General features: G+C 47.8%; 1 protein-coding gene across 3 annotated transcripts in view; it reads right to left on the bottom strand.

The window, feature by feature from the left end:
• exd3 (exonuclease 3'-5' domain containing 3) overlaps positions 1 to 21,186 on the bottom strand; it is a 37,867-nt gene that overhangs the window by 15,733 nt on the left and 948 nt on the right. For 2 of the 3 annotated variants that reach the window (XM_049018712.1, XM_049018713.1), the window contains exons 2-18: positions 17,631 to 17,698; positions 16,078 to 16,142; positions 15,639 to 15,986; positions 14,934 to 14,987; positions 13,685 to 13,824; positions 12,111 to 12,217; positions 11,544 to 11,617; positions 11,383 to 11,421; positions 10,975 to 11,141; positions 9,866 to 10,013; positions 8,834 to 9,032; positions 8,216 to 8,325; positions 7,517 to 7,700; positions 6,873 to 7,036; positions 4,041 to 4,232; positions 3,282 to 3,335; positions 2,939 to 3,070 (exon numbers count right to left, since the gene is read on the bottom strand). In XM_049018712.1, coding sequence (XP_048874669.1) covers positions 2,939 to 3,070; positions 3,282 to 3,335; positions 4,041 to 4,232; positions 6,873 to 7,036; positions 7,517 to 7,700; positions 8,216 to 8,325; positions 8,834 to 9,032; positions 9,866 to 10,013; positions 10,975 to 11,141; positions 11,383 to 11,421; positions 11,544 to 11,617; positions 12,111 to 12,217; positions 13,685 to 13,824; positions 14,934 to 14,987; positions 15,639 to 15,986; positions 16,078 to 16,142; positions 17,631 to 17,655 — 2,202 coding nt within the window. In that variant the 5' untranslated portion in view covers positions 17,656 to 17,698. Of the gene's footprint in view, positions 1 to 2,938; positions 3,071 to 3,281; positions 3,336 to 4,040; positions 4,233 to 6,872; positions 7,037 to 7,516; positions 7,701 to 8,215; positions 8,326 to 8,833; positions 9,033 to 9,865; positions 10,014 to 10,974; positions 11,142 to 11,382; positions 11,422 to 11,543; positions 11,618 to 12,110; positions 12,218 to 13,684; positions 13,825 to 14,933; positions 14,988 to 15,638; positions 15,987 to 16,077; positions 16,143 to 17,630; positions 17,699 to 18,330; positions 18,575 to 21,186 lie in introns of all 3 variants that reach the window. The other variant, XM_049018714.1, reaches the window with a different exon arrangement.

The following is a 21,186-nucleotide window of genomic DNA, read 5'->3' on the forward strand; positions in this document are numbered from 1 at the left end:
AGTGCATTGTGGGAAAGACCTACATCTGCAGGTCATCCCTCTATGCTCTAAGCAGAAGTAACACCTGGACAAAGTTTTCGGAAAAAAAAAGATGCGTATCAGATTTCGGGAATGGGTTGGAATGCCCTCAGCGAATCACGTGTGACTCTTTCGTCTCTCCTGTTGGGGGCCTCTCCTGTGTTTGGGATTGCTTCCCTTGGAATGCTCTGGAATGCTTTAGCATGTCTTTAGAAGGACCCCCACCCCCCGCCAGATCCAGCTCCATTAGTCCCTCAGTAGTCCCCCAGAGGCCGATAAGCGTGACAAATGAAAAACGAGAGCCCGCATTTCAGCTCTGCGAGCCCCCGGAGTTCAGCAGGACACCCTGGTCATGTTTCACCTTTACTCTACGCTGGGTCTCTCCACTACCTCCAGGTCGGCTGGGCAGGACATGTGCCGGGAAACGTCGGCAGACGCTTCCTCCGAGCGCGGCGCCCAGTTTATGGCCCCGCGGTCGCACGTCGGCACACGGGCGGCTGCTCAGGCGTGACCCCCCCCTCCACCCCCGGTCTCGCATTGCATTCTTACACGTTCCTCTTACGCATCCTTAGGAGATCAAAGACTGTACTGTCCCAGGCTTCCCCTGTACCCCTCCTGCTTCCTGTCCCCGTTCCCCCTCACCCTCACCCTGTCCCTCTCATTCACCCTCCGCTGCTCTCCGTCCCCAATCATGGGAACATAAAACTGCACAATGACCTCCATTGCAGCCATCTCAATGGCTATCTGTCTCAATGAAGCCCTTTAACAGATCAGCAGGCAGACACTCTAAAGGTAAAGGAAAAAAATGCTCTTCGGAACACCATGAGGGCCGTGAAAGCCCAGTGAGATCCTGAGGGGACGAATCAAGAGTTTGACAGCAATATTCTCCTGAGAAAGCATCCATTGAGTTAAAGAAACTCAGGCATACAGAGGGCTGATGCATAACAAAGCATAATTCCACACATCACAAAAAGACAAAGAGCATTGCCTGCATCTGCAGTCTGTTTAAATACTAAATCCCTCTACTTGAATTTATAGAAGCAGTCAGTTAAAAAGAAACTTTACTTCAGGGAGGGCGGGCGTCCTTCCAGCTGATACTACTAAATGATGTTTTACACTTTTCAAGGGGAATCTGTAGCTTATAATGGAGCGAGACGTACGGTAAGATCATGGTTCTGCTGTCGTTCATGGGTCTGGGGACCACAGAACACAGATCTAATGAAGAAGATCACTGCAGGACCCAGAGGCAGGTCCAGAAGCACACGGTGTAAATGATGTCCTGGAGTTCGGCCAGAAACCACCAAGACAAGGGGAAGACAGAAAGGAAAGGCCCGGAATGAGGAGGGGGTCATGAATGCGAATGCCAGGAGCTGGTGGCCCCCCCGGCAACCAAAGGGTTAATGACTGTCAATCATCATCAATGGGCCACACAGTGGGCTGGGGGGAGGTTTGGGAATGCCCAGTTCCCAATGTCCACTTAAAGTGTAGCAAGAGCCAAAAGGGTGGTGTGGGGGGGGGACATTGGTCAAGCCACCCATCCTCTGTTAATCAAAGGACTTTTACAATGGGATAACAAAAGGGTTAACCTCGCCTGGGTGGCCTTTGGAGAAGCCGGCCATGGACCCTAGTCCTTCCCCCGCCTCATGTCCCGCATTCCTGCTCACTGACTTACCTACATCGGCATTTCGTTTGTACACAGCATTCTGTTTGTATTCATATGTTTGTGTCCTTCCATACCGCACTCTTGAGTTCTGTGTATTGTCTGAGCCTTTCTGTAACTACTGCTGTAACACCGAAATTTCCCTTGGTGGGATTAATAAAGTTCATCTTATCTTAGGCCTATCTTCGCTCAGCAGCAGATGCCGTGTCTCGATTGGCCTGTAAGCAGCACGACACTACGTGAGTGTCGCGGCACGGCGCCGGTCACGAGAGTCGCGGCACGGCGCCGGTCACGAGAGTCGCGGCACGGCGCCGGTCACGAGAGTCGCGGCACTGCGCCGGTCACGATTGTCGCGGCACTGCGCCGGTCACGGGAGTCGCGGCACGGCGCCGGTCACGAGAGTCGCGGCACGGCGCCGGTCACGATTGTCGCGGCACGGCGCCGGTCACGGGAGTCGCGGCACGGCGCCGGTCACGGGAGTCGCGGCACGGCGCCGGTCACGGGAGTCGCGGCACTGCGCCGGTCACGGGAGTCGCGGCACTGCGCCGGTCACGGGAGTCGCGGCACTGCGCCGGTCACGGGAGTCGCGGCACTGCGCCGGTCACGGGAGTCGCGGCACTGCGCCGGTCACGGGAGTCGCGGCACTGCGCCGGTCACGGGAGTCGCGGCACTGCGCCGGTCACGGGAGTCGCGGCACTGCGCCGGTCACGGGAGTCGCGGCACTGCGCCGGTCACGAGACAAAGAACAGGGACTCGGCATCAAAAGCTCAGCTTGAACCTCAACCGAACGCCCTGCCCCGAGTCTAACGTTACATAACCTCATGCAAGCTAATGCATCACAAAGTGGCACATATAGCTTGCAATGCTTGAAATACATAAAACAGGACAAAAAAAGAATACAATGCAACAGCTGTTTTCCAGTATAACAAATTCATTCTGAAATAGTAAAGAAAAAGAAAAATAACGAACGACGACGGAAGAGGAGGCCAGGGCAGAGATGTGCTTAAGGCCAGTATCTTGGTGAGTTCCCAGTGGCCTCGCCCTCCTGTTTACAGCGCATACCAGCGACCCCATTGTTTGGCCGAATACCACAGTGACAGTTCAGGGGTGAAAGGGAAACGCAGGAGGAAATGGGAAATCTGCCTTTTTAACCATTTTGAGGGCTTTTACACAGTTTTTATTTAATAGCTAGAGACAAAAGCCCCATACAGTCATCGTCTTGGGTGCGACTCGGGTGAGGCGCAGGAGGGCTGAGCTGACCTGGCAGCGGCTGAAGATGTCATCAGGCGTCAGGCGGATGCGGAAGTGCCTGAGGACCCTGACGGCCTGGTCCCGGGCCTTCTCTGAGCAGTCCAACAGCAGGCAGCGACCCTCACCCACCTGTGACTTCAACTTGGGGGGAGGGAGCAAGAGACAGAAAAAAGGGAGGACATCAGATGAATGCACACTGCATTCCGTTAGCCATGGGATTCGAACCCATGACCACGATCGCGGCAGCAGCGTCCTATCCCCCACAGCCATACACGTTTTGGCTTTCACACAGGATCTGTGGGGCCACGTAAGCTGAAGAAGAGGGGTCACCGAGGGTCGAGCACACACTTACGGTCTGGTACGGCTGGCCGCAGGTGAGAATGACACGACCCTCCGCTCGGGCGAGCTGTAGGAGAGAACCACAGGCCGTCTTAGCCAGTTTGCGCTCCCTTTCGCAATTAAAACACCAACAACACTCTTACTATGCCATGTAGCAACTGGGCCGCAACACAATGCTAAATACTAACTTGATGCTTGTTGCCAGTAGCAGCAGTGTATAGGAGGCCAGATGTGGCAAGGGCTCGCTTATACAGCTTTAAATCCCATGGCAATGTTCAAATAGTCCAAAGGAACAAAGCACAGGGCTTTGAGTCAGAAGCTACTTCTGGATTTGCAAGTCTCTGCCTCTGAAGCCACATCATCGTGTCAGAGGTCGCGGAGATTGGCCGGGGGGACAGACTTCATTATTTTAAAATGTCACAAATAAGCACATTGGTCAAGGAATGAAAATAAAGAATGGCTAAAAATCTTGCAGTCAGCATTTTTATATATACATATATGTATACTGGACAGCTTATTCTCTGTGACCAGATACCGTGTAAAGCAGCATGTTTTGAAAGGCAAGCGATCCTCATCTTCATCCTCAACCTCATCGTCCTTCTGAGGTACTTAATAACATAACAGGTAAAGCATAAATAATGGCTTCGGTAAAGAAGCTTGTGACCCTAGAGAAACGAGACTGCCCACCCAGGCAGGGCAGAAGAATGACAAGGGCAGAATGTGCTTTATTTCCCTTTCGGGGTGGGGGGTGGAGCGATGGCGGGGGTCTAACTTTGGCTGCGACTCTGTGGTCGTCGGTGTTCTCCAACATGAGCACGTCCACCCCCAGGCAGCGCAGGTAGCGGCCCAGTCCCTGGAGCATGTTGTCACACACCACGCGCAGCTGGCGGGGTTCCATGGGGGGGCCCAGCTGCACGGCGGAGGCCAGGACGCTGCCCACCGCGCCAGGGTCACCAGGGGTCACCTGCCGAGGAGCCGTTTGTTTAGTTCGACTGCCGATCCCCAGGCTAACGTCAATCAAATCTAAAATCCCACCCATCTCATTGGTCGTTACTCTGTTCCCCCGATCGAATGGCCTATCACAAGGCGGGTTTGAAGCTGGCCCCTTAAAACAGTGGCGTTTTAACACTCTAAATGACACGGAAGAACGAAATCCCCACAGTCCAAGCAGGACCGGGTTACGAAAACTGTGACGTGACCAGAACGTGCAAAGCAAATCCAAGGTTCGACTTCGAAGGACCCAAACTCACCACTCAGCTGCCTGACATACATATATATGTAGTTTGAAAGCCCTCACAGAAGATTAACAGGCACAAAAGATTTTTTTTTTAAAAGACGGAGGGTTTAAGAAGGTCAAACAGAACATAAAAATACAATAAAAACAAAACATGGTACATGGTAAGTATTACAGCCTCTCTTTGCTTTTTTTCAATGAACATGCTAACAGCATCATCACAAACGTGTTATACAATCAAAAGACACATCCAGCCTGTGTTACAGCTAGCATGTAGAACTTCGTAACATCACAGGCTTAATTAGCTGTAAAAAAAAACACACTTACATCAATGCATCAGCTGTAGCTGAGCCAAAGCGCGCGTCAGACACGCATCTCATGGGAACTGGACCCAGATGCTTGGAACAAGACGATCCGCCTCACCACAAAACCACACAGCCACAAACCATCTCAGAGCCTCCCTGTCTCAATCAGCTGGAGAAAAGCCCATTCGAGGCCTAAAACCCCAACTATCACTCGTGTCCAAATAGTACAAGTCGAACGAGCACGGACAGACTGTAGGAATCCGTGTTCCTCGCACAAATATGGTTCAAATAAGGTTTCGGCGGCAGACAAAAGATCGCAAGCTGTCAAACGAGTTAGATTTTCACATTTCCTCATGCAACCATGGATTTGCATTTAGGCTCACAATTATCACAGAAAATTCCTGTAGTACATTTTCCTGTGGAGATTTTTAAGAGCAGACAACAGGATAAACTTAAATGTTAGGGATGTGATTTCTTTCAGAAATGTCCACACAAATATAAAATGAGCAGACCTTTATTAGCCCTGCATACCTGCAAAGTGGACCTCTGTACTGCTTCACAAATAAACTGTATTATTGAGAAAGTCTGTTATTTCTCCCAGCAACGAACACTCTCCTCTCTCGGCACCACTGGTAAATGCAGAAGACATATAGAGGCATTTCTTTTCACTTTGAATCCACCAGAGAGAGCAGTACCTCGGACACGAAAACAACGCTTGTCAGCAATCAGCTCTCGCAATCGGGATTATCCTCAGCCACGGTGATTTACTTCATCTAACATTCCTTCACCTACAGATCCTTACTTGTCAAAACAACTGCAAGTTTCCCACCTACGACACCAACGATTTGCATCAAATAATCACCTCGCATCCCTTTCCGCATGGAAAACTATCCCGATCTAAAATCTGGGAACCACTCCTTCTGCGTAACAGATAATTGCACAAACAATTATTGTTTTATTGCCACCGTGTCACTTTTCCGAAGGTTTCACAGTTTTGCCTATTTACAAAGCCACGTGCTTCACTGCTGCAGTTCAGAGTGAGTCCCCTTGAGGGTCCTCAAACTGGCAAATAAGAGTTATACTTCTGGCTATCACTGCAAAGCTACCGGCTGCCCAGTGCCCCATGTGACCAGCTAATCATTAATTCCAAACAAGCATTTATAAACACACAATCTCATTTAAAATGTTTATACACACAAACAGGGCTTTATTTTAATTTCCTTAGAAATATCACATAGCATCCTGGCCAGTCTTTAACATATAAGGATGTGAAATATTTTGCATATTTCAAGAAGCTGGCTCAAGTTTTGTCTTCATGCCAAAAGTAATAATACACCAAACATTTTTTTTTTTTTGGGGGGGGGGGGGGGGGGGGTCAGCAATTACACCCAAACTCTGTGACTTATGGTTTGAAACTTTAGCTACACACAGTATTATGTTGTGATTTTTGAGTGTGTGTGGGTGAGAATGTGTCTGTGTGTATGTGTATGAGGGAGTGGTATGTGGTTTAGGTATGCATTACATTGCGGGGACCAAATGTCCCTACAAAGTGATTACAAACTTGTTATTTTAACGCTGTGAGGGCCATTTTTTCATGTTTATAAAAATCTGTGACTGCAATCAAAAAACTAGAAAACCCAAAAGTATTTCGTTTGGTTACTTATGGTTAAGGTTAGGGCTGGTTAGGATTAAGGTGGTCATTGCTGGGATTAGGGTTATGCCCATAGAAATGATTGGATGGTCCCCACAAAGATACATGTCTGTGTGTGTGTGTGTACTGGCATTCTGTCCAGCTTTGGCCTTGACTGCGACCCTACATGATGAATGGCTGGATGGATGAGTGCATAACTATGCCCACGTACATGGCTGGGTATTCTTCGTGGAGAGATTTCAGCTGTACATTGAGAGATTATTCAGGCAGCACCTACGTGGAAAGGCGGGCTCCCTCCGCTGACAGTACATTAAGCTACCTGCCACCCTATGTTGCTGCTACCAGGACTCGCCACCAGCTGCTAATTCACTGAGACTCGTTAGCTGCCGAGTTGTTATATGGCAATTAGCTGACCCTGGGAGGTCGGGCTTGCTTTCTTTTCTCTCTCGGCTTCTTCGCCTCTTTGCAGTTCCCAGCCTGACCTGCGGGGGCGCAGCAGAGGTTGGCGGGTAGGCCGTAGCGTGCTGGCTCTTGGGACAGAGCGAGGTAGACATCTAGCAGACAGTACGCATCATTGGCTGGAGAGATGGGAAGACAGATAGGCAGTGAGGCAGAAACTCAGGGAGCCGGAGAGAACAAGAGAAACCAACATATCCTTTTCTTGGTTTACTGGGCGTCCATGATATCCCGTAACGCGTCTCGCAAACCCTCCCCCGTCACGCGAGGCCGTCAGCAACACCTCAGTGTCTGCGAGGGACAGAAGGTGCTCCTTCACATCCGTGCAAATCTACTGCGTTCTGTACGCAGCAAACCACATCAGATCAAGGAAGAGGAACCTTATACATCAACGAGGGCATTTACGCTATTCGCAGATATCTCAAGCCAATCTTTTATTTGGAAGATCAAAAGCAGTTCTGTTTCTCTACTCGTCGGTGCAAAGGTTAAGACATAGTGCAGGTCTGACGTGCCAGTAGTTTGTCCAAGCTGAGTGATCCTGCTGGTGTTTTAACACGCACATGCGGTCTGTGCTGAGCTGCCCTCCCATCACGGCCGCTTACCGGCATAGCGCAGCTGGCTGTTCCTCAGCGGCCGCCTCTCCCAGTTGGAAAGCTGCTCCGCTTTGTTCAAGGGCTTCCCCAGCACTTGCTTCACCAGCAGGCTGAGCCCCTTCTCCCCGGCCCCCTCCATCACGTCCACCTCCCGAGGCCCCCCGGCCAAAGAACCCCGGTAACTCCGCTGAATCTGTCAGATGGCAGAGGAAAGAGCAGTTGCAAAGCACTGAAAATGGCCATAGTGAAGCATCAAAACGGCCATAATGAAGCATCAAAATTGCCATAGTGAAGCATCAAAGCAAATATGACAAAGAACCAAAACGGACGTCACAACAAACCAAATTGTCCATGACGAAGCACCAAAAAATGGCCATGACGATACACCCAAAACGCCAATCATGAAGCACCACTTTACGCCCAGGGTATTCCAGTAATAACTTCCTATACCTATTTATCAGAAGTATATACAGGTGTGAGAGTTTTTTAAATGTTTTCAGTCACATATTCATAGATTAGTCAGACAGCTCGGCTGAAAGCATACCACAAACACCCTGAGCGTGCAAAATGAAATGCATGAAACCTGCGAGATGCCTCCTCTGTTGTGTCCCCAAGCCTTGCGGCTCCAAGGCCCCCGACACTCTGCCAGGAATAAACCATTAAATGTTGGGTGGATGGAAGATGGAAATGAGGGGGGGGGGGGTGAACCTGTTTGTGGATGGGGAGCAGGTCCAGGACTCCATCCACCTTCAGAGGCTCATCGACAAACTCAGACCACGTCGCCAAGAGGCTGCTGAGGTCGCCGGACATGCTGTAGCCTGGAGTGGCGGGAACAGGTGCCAGCAGACGTCAGCGGGAGGCCGATATAACCGATAACGGCTTTGATCATTCGAGTAGCTCCCTAACTGACAGGCAGATTTAGAAAACAGATAACAGGTTCCCATCTTTGCACAACAGATTCCAGTTTATTTTTTAAGGCTAACCCTTCCCCCTTCCTTAGGTCTATTTTCTGATCTCAAAGCCCCCGTGTTTCTGTTATTGATGTCTAAATCTGTATATTATTATTGACATAACCCTATTACCCCTCCCCTATTTGTAAATATGATTTAAATTATTTAAATATAATTTTGACTATTCTGTCAAAATGTGCATCTGCCAATTAGTCTTTTGGTCAATTAATAAAATGTTTTAAGAAAAACAAACAAACAAATAGCCCCGTAACATTGGTCGACCCCCCCTCTGCTCTCACTACCGAAATAAGTCAAAGAGGGAGACACTAGATGGAACAAAGGCCTGGATAACAAGGAGGACAGAGACCCAGCTCACCCAGCTTGAGGATGGAGGGATCGGCAAAAAGCTGCCGGACGGCCTGGACCATGGAAAGGTGCCGGGAGAAGTCCGCGGCACACAGGTCCAACAGGAAGACGTGGCCCGGCGTCGCCAGCTGGATGAGAGCCACCTTCTGCGGGGCGACACAGCCGAAGCGTGCACGCCACTCCATGTCCACTCCGACCAGGGAGCCGGGCTAAAGGGGGGTGGCAAGGGGGGGCGAGATGGGGCTTCATTAATAAAATGAAGCTTGTGCAATTAGTACAAGTACAGGTACATTGTACAGTGTGTGCGTGTGTGTGTGTGTGGTCTACTTATGCATTACATTGTGGGGACCACAAAGTGATAAAAACCTGTTATTTTGCATTGTGGGAACCATTTTTACAATTGAACCAACAACTTTTACAGAACTGAACAAAAAAAACTGTGACTGCAATTAAAAAAACTGAAAAATGCCAAAAGGCACCCGAGGATCATTTTTGGGGGGGTTGGGGAACTTGCTCAAGGGCCCAGTGGAGGCGGGGCTATTCTGCGAAGGACAGGATTTGAACTGACGATCTTCTGGTGACAGGCACAGAAGTGTAACCCTCTGAGTCCTCCATATCCCCGGCCCCAGCACATTGATGGCGGTTTTCCACTGGCATACTGGAACCGAGCCGTACCCGAGCCATACTGCGAAGACACACTAGTTACAGCACGGTTCCAGCTCACTTTGGTTTTCCACTGGCATACTGGAACCGAGCCGTACCCGAGCCATACTGCGAAGACACACTAGTTACAGCACGGTTCCAGCTCGCTTTCGTTTTCCCCTGAAAACGGTTCAGTCTGGTCACGCTTTCCACCCAGCTAGTAAGCAGGACCATGTCAACGTGGATACGGGTCGGGTACTTTACAGTGGAAAAACGTCAGATGGCAGTACGGTTGGGGTAAAGGTCGGTTCTGGGTTGCAGTGGAAAAACACCAACAGACAGAGAGAAACACAGGAATTAACTCGTACACATGAGCAGATGCACACAGAGCCTGTGGTACCTGCAGTGCCACCTCTCTGCACAGATCCAGCAGCTCCAGGGTGTTGACGAAATGGACGTGTTCCTTGGAAACAGGAAGCTGGTAATACCGATCTCGCTCAGTCCCAGGGAGGTCCCAGGGCTCTGGCGACAGACAGGCGTCCTCAGATCTGCCATTGAGAGAAGATGTTATCTTAAAGAGAAAAGTCTCCCGCCCCCCTTAGAAGCAGGACAGAATGTGATAAGGAGCGTTCAGAGATGCACTTTGAACTCAAGAATGCCATGAAGTGGAAACAGGACAAAGGGGAGTGTTTGATCTAAAGGGAGGTGTGAAGAGGAAGATCTTCATCTGAAGCCAGCTGAGTGTGTGTGTGTATGTGTGTGTGAGAGAGAGAGAGAGACCAGCGTGACCATGTAAGGGGCTTATCAAGGGCACTCATTTGCAACTAGGTGCCGTCACACTCAAGTCGTTAAGGCACTTCATCTGGAGCAGAATGGACCACCATTTGCAACAACTTTACGAGCCGGGAATGTGTGTGTGTCCCACCACAAGTCAAAAAAATAAATAAAAAAAAGAGAGAGAGACCGGAAGGCAGACGATGACCTCAGACAAATGGCAGGACACGCACACATAGAAATAATTCGGCAACTGGCACGGATATGGACCCAGACTGGTGGACAAATGGGTTCCAAGGTCGGTCCAGGATAGCAGCCCAAAACCACAGAGAAACATGCTTGCTTACTCGCTAATCAGTATTCCATCAAGGAATTTCTCATAACAAGCAACGCCATAAGTCAGAGGTCTCACACTTCTGGGTCGCCAGATGTTTTATATAACCCGTTACACTTTTTTAATCCATTACTGAATCATTTTCCACTTTGTATTTTTTCATTTAACTGATCTGCATAGACTTGGTTTTCTTACAGATTAGTGGAATAAAGACGTCGTATCGTTTTTTTTCTCTCTCTCTCATTTATCTTCCAGGTCATAAAAAATAGCTCGAGTGCCCCCCTGGGGAAAGAACGCTAGCAAGTGGCCCCCCGGGTAATTTGAGTCAGACACCCACACTATAAGTTAAGTTCCTTACTGCCGTTAACTAGCTAAATAAAGACTCCGTAAGTCATGCTCACCGATGTGGGGGAGGTAGACTCTGCTGCGCCTCCCACACCTCAGGAGGCACGTTCTCCTTGGGGACGCCGTGGTGCAGTGACCACCATGCCGCCGTCTTCAGGCCGCTGTACTTAACCAGGAGCTCCAGAAGGCGAGCCTGCAGTGCTGGACTGTCCCCTACTGTCGCCTGGTAATGCGCAAAGACCAGCACGGCAGTTCATGCCAATGTACATTAGCAGATTTAGAAGACAATCTGGTATGCGCAGTATAACGAAGACAATAAAAAATTAAACACCAAAAAAAAATGGTTGTCAATATTCATATTATTGCAGTAACATACAGATATGAACAAAGGTTGTTATTTTGAAGTTTTTATTATGGGAGATGCTTATGTTACTCGTGGTTCACCAGAAACCTGGGCCTCCTACCTCAACATGGTCACTCCAGTTCTCTTCAGACATGGTCTTCTGAAGAGACACAGAAGGAAGAAACCTTCATGAAACTGACGGGGCTGAGATAACTGACGGAAACGGCACTAGAGACAAAAAAAATTTTTTAATCCGGCAACGTCTAGCTCAGACTTCCTCACCTCAATAAACTTCTTGTACATGAGAAACTTCAGAGAATCCAGCTTCCTCTTGGTGACAGAATTGGGACACAGGGCTGTAACGGAGGGGGACGGTTTATCGTGAAGGTTGCCGGGGAAGATGACAATGCTTGGTTTGTGTCTAGACGAGGGGTGGTACGTGGCTCTGCGGGGCAGGACATCTCGCCCGCAATCAGAAGGTCACCAGTTCAAATCCTGTGGTCGACAGACTGGCCCTAATTGCTCCACGGACTGTGTGACCCTGCTTTCCGTATTGCATGCTGCTTTAGATAAAAGCATCTACTAAATACATAAAAGCAATAACGATAAAAATAACGCTTTATGACACATATGTCGGTTGCAGCGAAGGGCAGCCGTTTGCAGAGGTGCCCATGGAGCCGGCGGTTAAGGGCCTCTCCCAAGGGCCCACGGACATGTGACTATTCTGCTGAGGCTGGGCTCGAACCAGGGACCGTCGGAGCCCAGACACATCGGTTTAGCCCGCTGAGCCACACGCTGGTCCCCAACGTCAACGCATTCTCTTATGCGAGTGCTCACTATCCGAGTCACCTGAGTCAAGGTTGAACTGCTGCATTAGCCGGAACACCTGCTTGCTGAGAATCTTGGGCTGAATGCGTTGGGCTTGGTGCTGAGACAGACACAGGTCAGGATACCGCCTGCAAGATAAAGAGCAGTCAGCTGACGGGGGGCCGTCATGCCCGCGACAAGCGGGTGCAAACCCCTCCCCAGCTTCCGTGTGGCACCATGAAACGGGTTACTGTGGCCATGAAGAATTCGGGGACACTCTGATAACTTGGACATTGCACATATGTGATGCTGGCTTGTTAATGTCCATTTAACACAGCTTTACGTTAGCAAGCCAGTCCAGGCCTGAGCCTGCATCGTTCCCCTTTTTCCTTCCATCACTGCATGGCAAACATTAATTCTCCACTTCTCCTCTACAGCATGACCAAGCAGAGCCAAAGATTGCCTACAAGTGGCCGGCGGCAGCACTGCATTCTGTGACTGATTAAATGCTATGTGGTCACGTCCAAGAATTCGGTAAAAGAACGATTGAAATTGTCAATGTCCAAAATATTTCTTGCTCAGAAAATTTAAGTCTTTAGTACGTACCCAATCAAATCGAATGCCTTCTCTGTTGAAGCCCTCTTCTCTGGGACCTAGAGTAGACTAGAGTATTCTAAAACTTAAAGATCAGTCTAAAATACTCTAAAAGAATAACCTAAAATTAAAAGATCAGCTTAGAGTATTCTCAGCCTAAACACGTACTGCAGAGTAGTCTGAAACTAAAAATGTTGCTTAATATACAATGCCTTAATAGCCAGCAATATTAGATACTTAGCAAATTTGTACAAAATGCTGCGCTTTTCAGCCGGAAGCTAAATCCCTAAAGCGGTTCACAGGTTATCCAGGAGACCATTCATTTTAATTTACTATGCAACCTACATAATGCCCTAATTCAGGTTCCTAATTACAATGAGCTTGATCTTGGTCCAAGAGAGACAGTTTAAGGGAGGAATGTGGAGGACAGTGGGACGCTGTGAAAGCCAGAGCGGATTATGGCTATGAAGAGCTGCACAATCGGGGAGCTAATTATGACCTCACTGCTCTACGAAGCAAACTACCAAAACAGGGCTTCAGAGTCCCCTCACTGTCCACCCGCTTTTCCATCCATCCATCCATCCATTTTCCAAACCGCTTATCCTACTGGGTCGCGGGGGTCCGGAGCCTATCCCGGAATCAATGGGCACGAGGCAGGGAATAACCTAGGATGGGGGGCCAGCCCATCGCAGGGCACACTCACACACCATTCACTCACGCATGCACACCTACTGGCAATTTAGCGACTCCAATTAGCCTCTGCATGTTTTTGGACTGTGGGGGGAAACTGGAGTACCTGGAGGAAACCTGCAAACTCCACACACATGTAACCCAGGCGGAGACTCGAACCCGGGTCCCAGAGGTCTGAGGCAACAGTGCTAACCACTGCACCACCATGCCGCCCCTACTAACAATCTTTTGCACAAGATAAAAAAGAGTAAGTTTTGATACAGACTGCAGTGACGCCATTTTGCCTTTGAAGGTTCGCTTAGCATGTCCGTGGCCAGCTCAGGTGTCGGTACCTTTCTAACTGGGCCACGCTGAAATCCGGGTGACACCACGAGTCCAGGAGCTTAACCAGCCACTCCTCTAGATGACGGTGTCCCCGCACGTATGATTCAGCCAACTGCAGCTTGTCCTGCAGGATGAGGGGCACGCACATCTGCAGGGAGACACACGACAGAACCCTCACGCTCAAATGGTTGTTATCTCCAAACCGTCAATGCCACACATGTAAATAACTACCCAACCATCTTCCAGCTCTGGATTCCAGAAGCACAAGGCAGAGGAACACCCAATACAAAGCAGGGACACCAACACGCATACATCCACAAACACATTCTCAAATATACACTGGACAACGTGGAAACTCCGTACAGAGCACGGGCGGCTTGCTGCGCTGCGAGACAGAGATAGTCACCGTGCTCGTAACTTTACAATGGTTAGGGCTACAATATTTCAACTTTGCGATAGTGTGACAGTGATGCACAGTCAGTAGTCAACTTTGAATTTTGATCTGTTCCCAGGCTAGTGACACGTCGTGCGATACTTTCTACTGACGGCAGCATCCACGTGGTCACGTTTCCAGCCTCTGAAGCGATCACGAGCTTAAACATCTCATACAGTGTTTGACAACGTATGATACAAAGATTTTTTTCTGTGTTTAACTGAATAAATTTGTATTAGTTTGCTTTTCAATTATAGCTGTTTAGTTACGTAATTACTAATTTACTTATTCAGTGACAGTTCATTATTTACTTATTTACCATATCATACTCATATTTGACTTACGATACTTTCCACTTGTGATGGACTCATAATAAGACAAAGAGCCACTGAACATAATACTGTTGTAATGCAACAGTTAACAACAGTAATAGCTTTTGGAAACCCATCATCAATTGCCATAAAACATTAGTGCCATTACCCATTGTCCTCCATTTACTGATAGCGTTCGACATCTAACTGACCAAAGAAAAGATGTTTTATGAGCTCATCAATTTGTCTAGTATTTATAATTGTACTATATTATAAATTTATTACGAACCTCAAATTCCTATTATCAGGATGCAATACAAAGGATTATATTAACATTTCATAGTATGTGATTGTTAGTTGTCCAATGTTGATCTTATGTGTACATTTAGGTAGGTCAATGTTTAATATGTTAAAAGCTATAGTGCATCCGCAGCAAGGCATACGCAGCGAAGCTCCCAGACCAGGCTACCAGAGAGCCGCAGATGGAGAGTCACGCGATGGTATCACCCTCACCTCCTCCACATCCAGATCGGCCTGCAGCTCCAGCTTGGTGCTCAGCAACACTGCCTTTGAGGAGGAGAAGGAGTAAAGAACGTGCTTCAGTCTGAGCCGAACAGGAACAGTGCAAAGCGAAACAGGCGGATTTTCAGAATGACGTTGCATCTTTTTTTATTCTGTAGAACATTTTTATTCTACAGGTCACATTTTATAATGAGTTAAAAGGATATATCTGATACTTTGAAACCTCTTGCAGTATAGAAAGTGACTCTCCAATGCAATTGTCTTAATTATTTCACTAGTTGTGTCTTTAACAATAATAAAGAGAGAAATATATTGCTCAATAATCAAGAGAAAAAAAATCTCAATCTGGATTCTGAGTGAAAAACTCATGATTCATATTTTACCCTAAATCATGCAGCCCTACACTTAGGTGTGTTGCATGTTATTTTGCAAATAGTATATATGTATGTTTTTTATTATTGGGCGCATAATGGTGGTCTTGTGCAGAATGTATCAACGTAAAAAGTTATTTGGCTCAGAAATGTAGCAAGCAACTAGAGGAAATGGGGCAAGACATCTGATTGCTTGGGCCCGCCTCCTCTACAATCTGATTGGTTCTCTCTCTGAACCAATCATTTTCATTCTGCCCTCAGAACATTTCTGTATAAGTAAAAGCCCTCATTTCCCCCTCATCTGATTTAGAAATCCCACACCCACCTCTCTGTGGCAGCCAGCGGCCTGCAGTTTTCTCATATGTGCCAGCAACAGGCCTCGGTCCAGGCAGTGCAGATGGTATACGTCCAGCAGGGGGTCAATGAAGCTGGGCTGGGGGTCGCTGAGCAGACCCAGCGCCCTGAGCTGCAGTTCTCTCGCCCGCCCTGCTTGTTCCTGCTGCAGACAGACCTGGGGGCGGCCCTGCCTCCAGATCTGGAATTCCGCTAGGACGCACTGGCTGAGCGAGTTAGCCTTAGCCCTCTGTAACTCCAGGCAGCCCTCCAGGATGCACAAAAGGCCGCTCAGGGGGTCCTGCAGGCCAGAGAAGCCCCTACGGGCCTCTGCGCGCAGCTGAGGGAACGCAAGCTGAATTTAAACACCGTGTTTGTCTACTAGCACATCCTCCCCACGATACAAACAGCTAGCGAGAAGGTTCCCTCACCTGGGAGAGCTCCCTCTTTGCCCAGAGCTCCAGGAGGTGATCACGAAGGTCGGCAGGGTCAACACCTGGGGCACAGGCTTTATGAGGCTATAGGCAGGCATCCCATTACCCCGGAGCCACAAATACTCCTCTTTAAAGACCATTGTTTCCCCCGCTGGGAAAAACAAATCTCTGCATTGACTGCTTAACTGTGACTAGGCTACATGGCGAATCTGGAAGCCTGGCTTCCTGGAATAATAACCAGCCTCAGGTATAACCGGGCATCATACCAGCATACTCAAAGTTCTTAACTGTACATTTATGTAACTACTCAGTGCCAACTACACAACAGCACCCCCCACACACCATATTTTCAACTCTCCTTGTTGCTATTAATGTGCGACTTTGATTTGCATCGTCCATCCACTTTCAGGCGAGTGTCACACCTCGCCAAAAGGCAGAGATTAAAACGGTGCGACTGCCAGTTTACAGAAAGCTGATCGGTAGGTCAATACATTATGGGGTTTATGCTGCATGCTGGAGCAGAAAGCAAAGCACAAAAAAAAACCAGCAAGCAAGGGCTGAATAGCAGCACTGCCTGGCTCTGCTGGTCCTGACCGAGCACTGAGCCCATCTGTGTGCAACACACCGAGGTTCCTGGGGGCTGCGGCAGAGCGGCAGAAGCTTCAGAATAGCGAGGCCACACCGCTGGCTAAATACTTTCCTCAGGCTTTGGCTCTCAGTGTGTTTAAGTGCGAGGCTGCCCCCCCCCACGGGCCGGCTCGCTCCCTCCCTGCCAAGCACAGCTTTCCTGTTCCCCTCTCTCAGCCGGTCCGTGTTTGTCTCGCATTTCCTCAGGAAATGGCAGCACGGTTGTCACAGTGTAAAAAATCCAACCTTCCTGACGAACAGCCTGGGAACGAAGGCTTTGGGGGGGGGGGGGGGGGGGGGTCACTTTCTCCATGCCTGGCTGTGACCGGCGTTACAGCACAACAAAGCTCTAGACCTTTCCACCGGCCTCCTCCGAATTCCTCCCTGCTCCCCTCCCCCTCCATGAGGGAGAGGTGGGGGGGCAGAACGGGGGGCAATGCCGCGGCACTCAGAGAGACACAGGTAAGGGGGGCTCTGGGGCGGGGGGTGGCAGATCGACGGCACCCGCGGGTGCGATACCGTACAGCGCCCCCAGACGGGCAATCCTGTCATATACCCATTTCTGGTTCATTTAGTGTTCAGGGAGAAACAACAGTGAAGCACATTTAACCTTCACCTGGCACATAAGACGCTAAACATGCTAACAAAATTCTTAAGCGCAACAACACACTAGAATATATCCCTGGCCTTCTAATACAATACATCAATGAAAGCCATATTTACTAAGTACTAGGCACCATAATTCCTATGGTCTCACAGAACCACCATAAACTTCCTTACTGGGTATACATGTTAGGAGATGGATAAAGCACAGTATTCCCCTTCGCTAGCCCTGCATTCAATGATTACTAGGCCACGATCTCCATAGCTGAACACAATGCGTTTGTGCTGTGGTGAACAGGAGTACGACGGGTTCATCTCACCCCGATCTTGTGAAATGTCAACCATTATTGTCCTCTGCTGCTACTGCCAGTTAGCGGGTCACACTGGCCTGAAAAAGAGGTGCTTCATTATTACTGGCGAACAGACCATCAATGTATAAAGCATCTAATGGAAAACCCTTCTTAAGGCACATAGATTTCAGATTATCCCGCATCACTCAGTAACATAGTTTTTCATTCAAATTTAAATTTTAATTAGATAGCTGCCCATCTCCCCAAGTAATGCGAATTTTTACCAGCAGAAAGCAAAAATATAAAAATTCTGTTTATTAAGTATTCACACTGCTATTTTCACACACAGCATTACGACATTAATGCCTGAGTTATTTCCAGCTAATTCTTGTATGGTCCCTTTAAGAATCCCACAGTTCTGCCCATCATGTGACTTCATGACCACTTCCTGCCACTATGCATTGTATTGTTGGAAGGTATACCTGCGTCATTAAGAAAAATACTGCCCTTTGATAAGATCAAGGATTATTAATAGAAAACAAATAGCCAGATTACAATGTAATCTAATTTCAGTGCGCCCAACAAAGACTGTTGTTAAAATAAGGCAGCCTAAGAAAAGCTTAAATTACCACTAAAATTAATGAACCTCAACAATAAAGTCGCCCGTTAACAGTTGGGCTGGGAAAAAGGCTGTTGATTTAATGTCTGAGCACTTAGCAAGGAGAAATACCTTGAGGTTGAGCAATGTCAGATTTTCCTCCATTAAATGGTCCTTGCTGGTTTTAACAGTGAAGTCACGATAAGCTTCAGGCCATTTCAGACGTTTTTTCACCTCTTGTTCATATAGACTCAGGCTGCGTTTAGGGCCACCTACTTCGCTCGTTTGAGTTTCCGTACGGCTATTTTGTGGCAGGTTCATAAATCTCCGAGTGAGTGAGGACTGTGTTACATCTACATGTACGCTGTCACAAATGCTTAAAGACAAAAACAAAAAAAAAACTTGAAAAAAATAAAGTTTAGCTAAGAGAAAAATCCTGAGAAGAAGAAACTAAGACAAAGTAAACAGAAACATAAAACTAATGAAACGGATTCGGTAAGAGCCCATAATACCGCCGTGTCGCGCATGTGGTAGAGCTGGGCCGGAGGTGTCAAGGCTCACACTGCCCCCCCAGGCCCCAGCTCGCACACACGCAGCTCAGACCACACACACACCCCTCCCTGTGGGAACAGCAGCTCAAGGCAGGGGCAGGCAGCCAGCTGGCTAGACAAACATGCTTCTCAGCCTGACGATGTTTTTTTTTAGGTCTGAGTCTGGAGTTGTTTCTCTGCCTCTCTTTGCAACCCCAGTGGGAGGCACTTGGCACGCAGCTCCGAAGTTTACAGCTCACAGACTGCGGCGTGCTCTCCTCTATGCCCTACTGCCACCCAGTGGACACAAGGGAGAGTTACAGGCTTGAACTCGTCACACAACTGTGTCACTCATGAATGGATCAAAAAGGAAGACACAACATACATCATTTTTAATTACTACTCAAAACAATCTGATCCAGGTATAGATATGTTTTACAGTAAAAAGACAAATTACGCCGTGACCCAAACCACTATACACAGTTAGAAAATGGACTAAAGAAACACAATTATTTTATTTGTATTTAGTTAATTAGCGGATGCTTTCTCAAAAACAAATTACAGAATATAGAGCTGCCCCCTGCTATGTCACAGTGTCACATATGGCCAGGGGACGGATTACGGACCTCGCAAACGTTTTTCCCAGGGGCCCACACAACCCATAATCCGTCCCTGCATATGACTTAAGTGCAGAGGACACATTTCGTTGTTGTGCATGGGGGTGTCAACAACAACAACGAATCACATTCTTTCTTCTAAAGCTAGCAGAAGTGAAGGGATGTATTGTAGCAGTTAGATGTTCAAAATGTGTTAAAAATCCATTCAACAACTGTATCCGATCTCCCATATGGGGCCTACGAGGAGGCTAAATAAGCTAACTGGCCCAGGTTAGCAAAAGTAGTTAAAACTGACAAATCAGACTAATTACTTTCATTTCATTGAAAGAAATCGCCTTTGTGATGGAAAAATTGCAGCAGAAAAGTTTTTTTTATTAATTTTTTTACAAGAAAATTGTATTGTGTCAAATTAGTAAATTTCGGGGATTTGAGACATAAGAAGTTTGGTGTCTCCCTACCAATGCATCAATACTGGGTCACTACATTTGAAACCAACGAATTTCCAAAAACCCTTTTTGCATCACTATTTCAGATAAAATCTGGTTTGTGAATTAGACACACCTTCCCGAGCTCAGAATATATCAATCCATCCATCCATTTTCCAAACCTCTTATTCTACTGGGTCGCGGGGAGTCCGGAGCCTATCCCGGAAGCAATGGGCACGAGGCAGGGAACAACCCAGGATGGGGGGCCAGCCCATCGCAGGGCACACTCACACACCATTCAGTCATGCATGCACACCTACTGGCAATTTAGTAACTCCAATTAGCCTCAGCATGTCTTTGGACTGTGGGGGGAAACCGGAGTACCCGGAGGAAACCCCACGACAACATGGGGAGAACATGCAAACTCCACACACACGTGACCCAGACGGAGACTGTAACCCGGGTCCCAGAGGTGTGAGGCGACAGTGCTAACCACTGCACCACCATGCCGCCCGCTCAGAATATACATTATTTTTAATTCCCTTTGAGCTATAGTGTCTTTCCTATAATGGGCGGAGCAAAAGATGATAATTCAAAACATTTTCTAACGACATGTAACTTCATTTAACGTCGCTGTATTGCTCAGTTACAGCCAGTTAAACAACTAAGAAAGAGGTCAAAGATTACATAAGTGTCATTTTTCAGGGTCAAAGTTAACCTTCAAACTGCAGTTGTATACTTGTATACAAACACTGACCTGTTCCTTGGTCTCCTTCATTAAATGCACCCTAAACATGTAAAATGTTGTCCAAAAATGCCAATTTAAGCCTCAAAAAATGTGACGGAAAGGGTAAAAAATTTTAAATAATAGGGAAGTAAGTCATCTTTGCCTGCTTCGAACGCAGCTCAGCCATATAGTGGTGATAGTAAAAATGTTACAAGTCATTAGAAATACTCTGACTCTGATTATATTGTTATAATATTCAATATTGTTATAGTTTCTGGCTCAAAATCAATGAATGTAAAGGAAATGAAACACACTATAAAAAGCAGGCCAGTTAAATATGCTTAAGATAAGAGACAATCCAACCTATATGGCTTTAAATATTTAAACCCAAGTTACTGCAATGTCTAATACTAATTTAGAAGCTGTTGCCTCCACTCAGTGAACACCTCAGCAATTTAAGTTTCCAGTATAAGAACTGCATTGATAATTGCCTTTGAGAGGATGAGCTAACGGAACAACATCCGTCAAAAGGTCCAGATGAAGGGGGGGGGGGGGGGGGGGGGGGGAGAAGCAACGGTCGTGGTCTTAATTACAAGCTGGACGCTGGACAGGCCCCTTGCACTTGTTTCAGGGCGTGATGCCGGCCTTTGTCATTATAATGGCTCGCCATCAGCGGGACAATGGAGGCG

This window comes from Brienomyrus brachyistius, chromosome 7, assembly GCF_023856365.1.
Source record: "Brienomyrus brachyistius isolate T26 chromosome 7, BBRACH_0.4, whole genome shotgun sequence".
Taxonomy (NCBI): Eukaryota; Metazoa; Chordata; class Actinopteri; order Osteoglossiformes; family Mormyridae; genus Brienomyrus; species Brienomyrus brachyistius.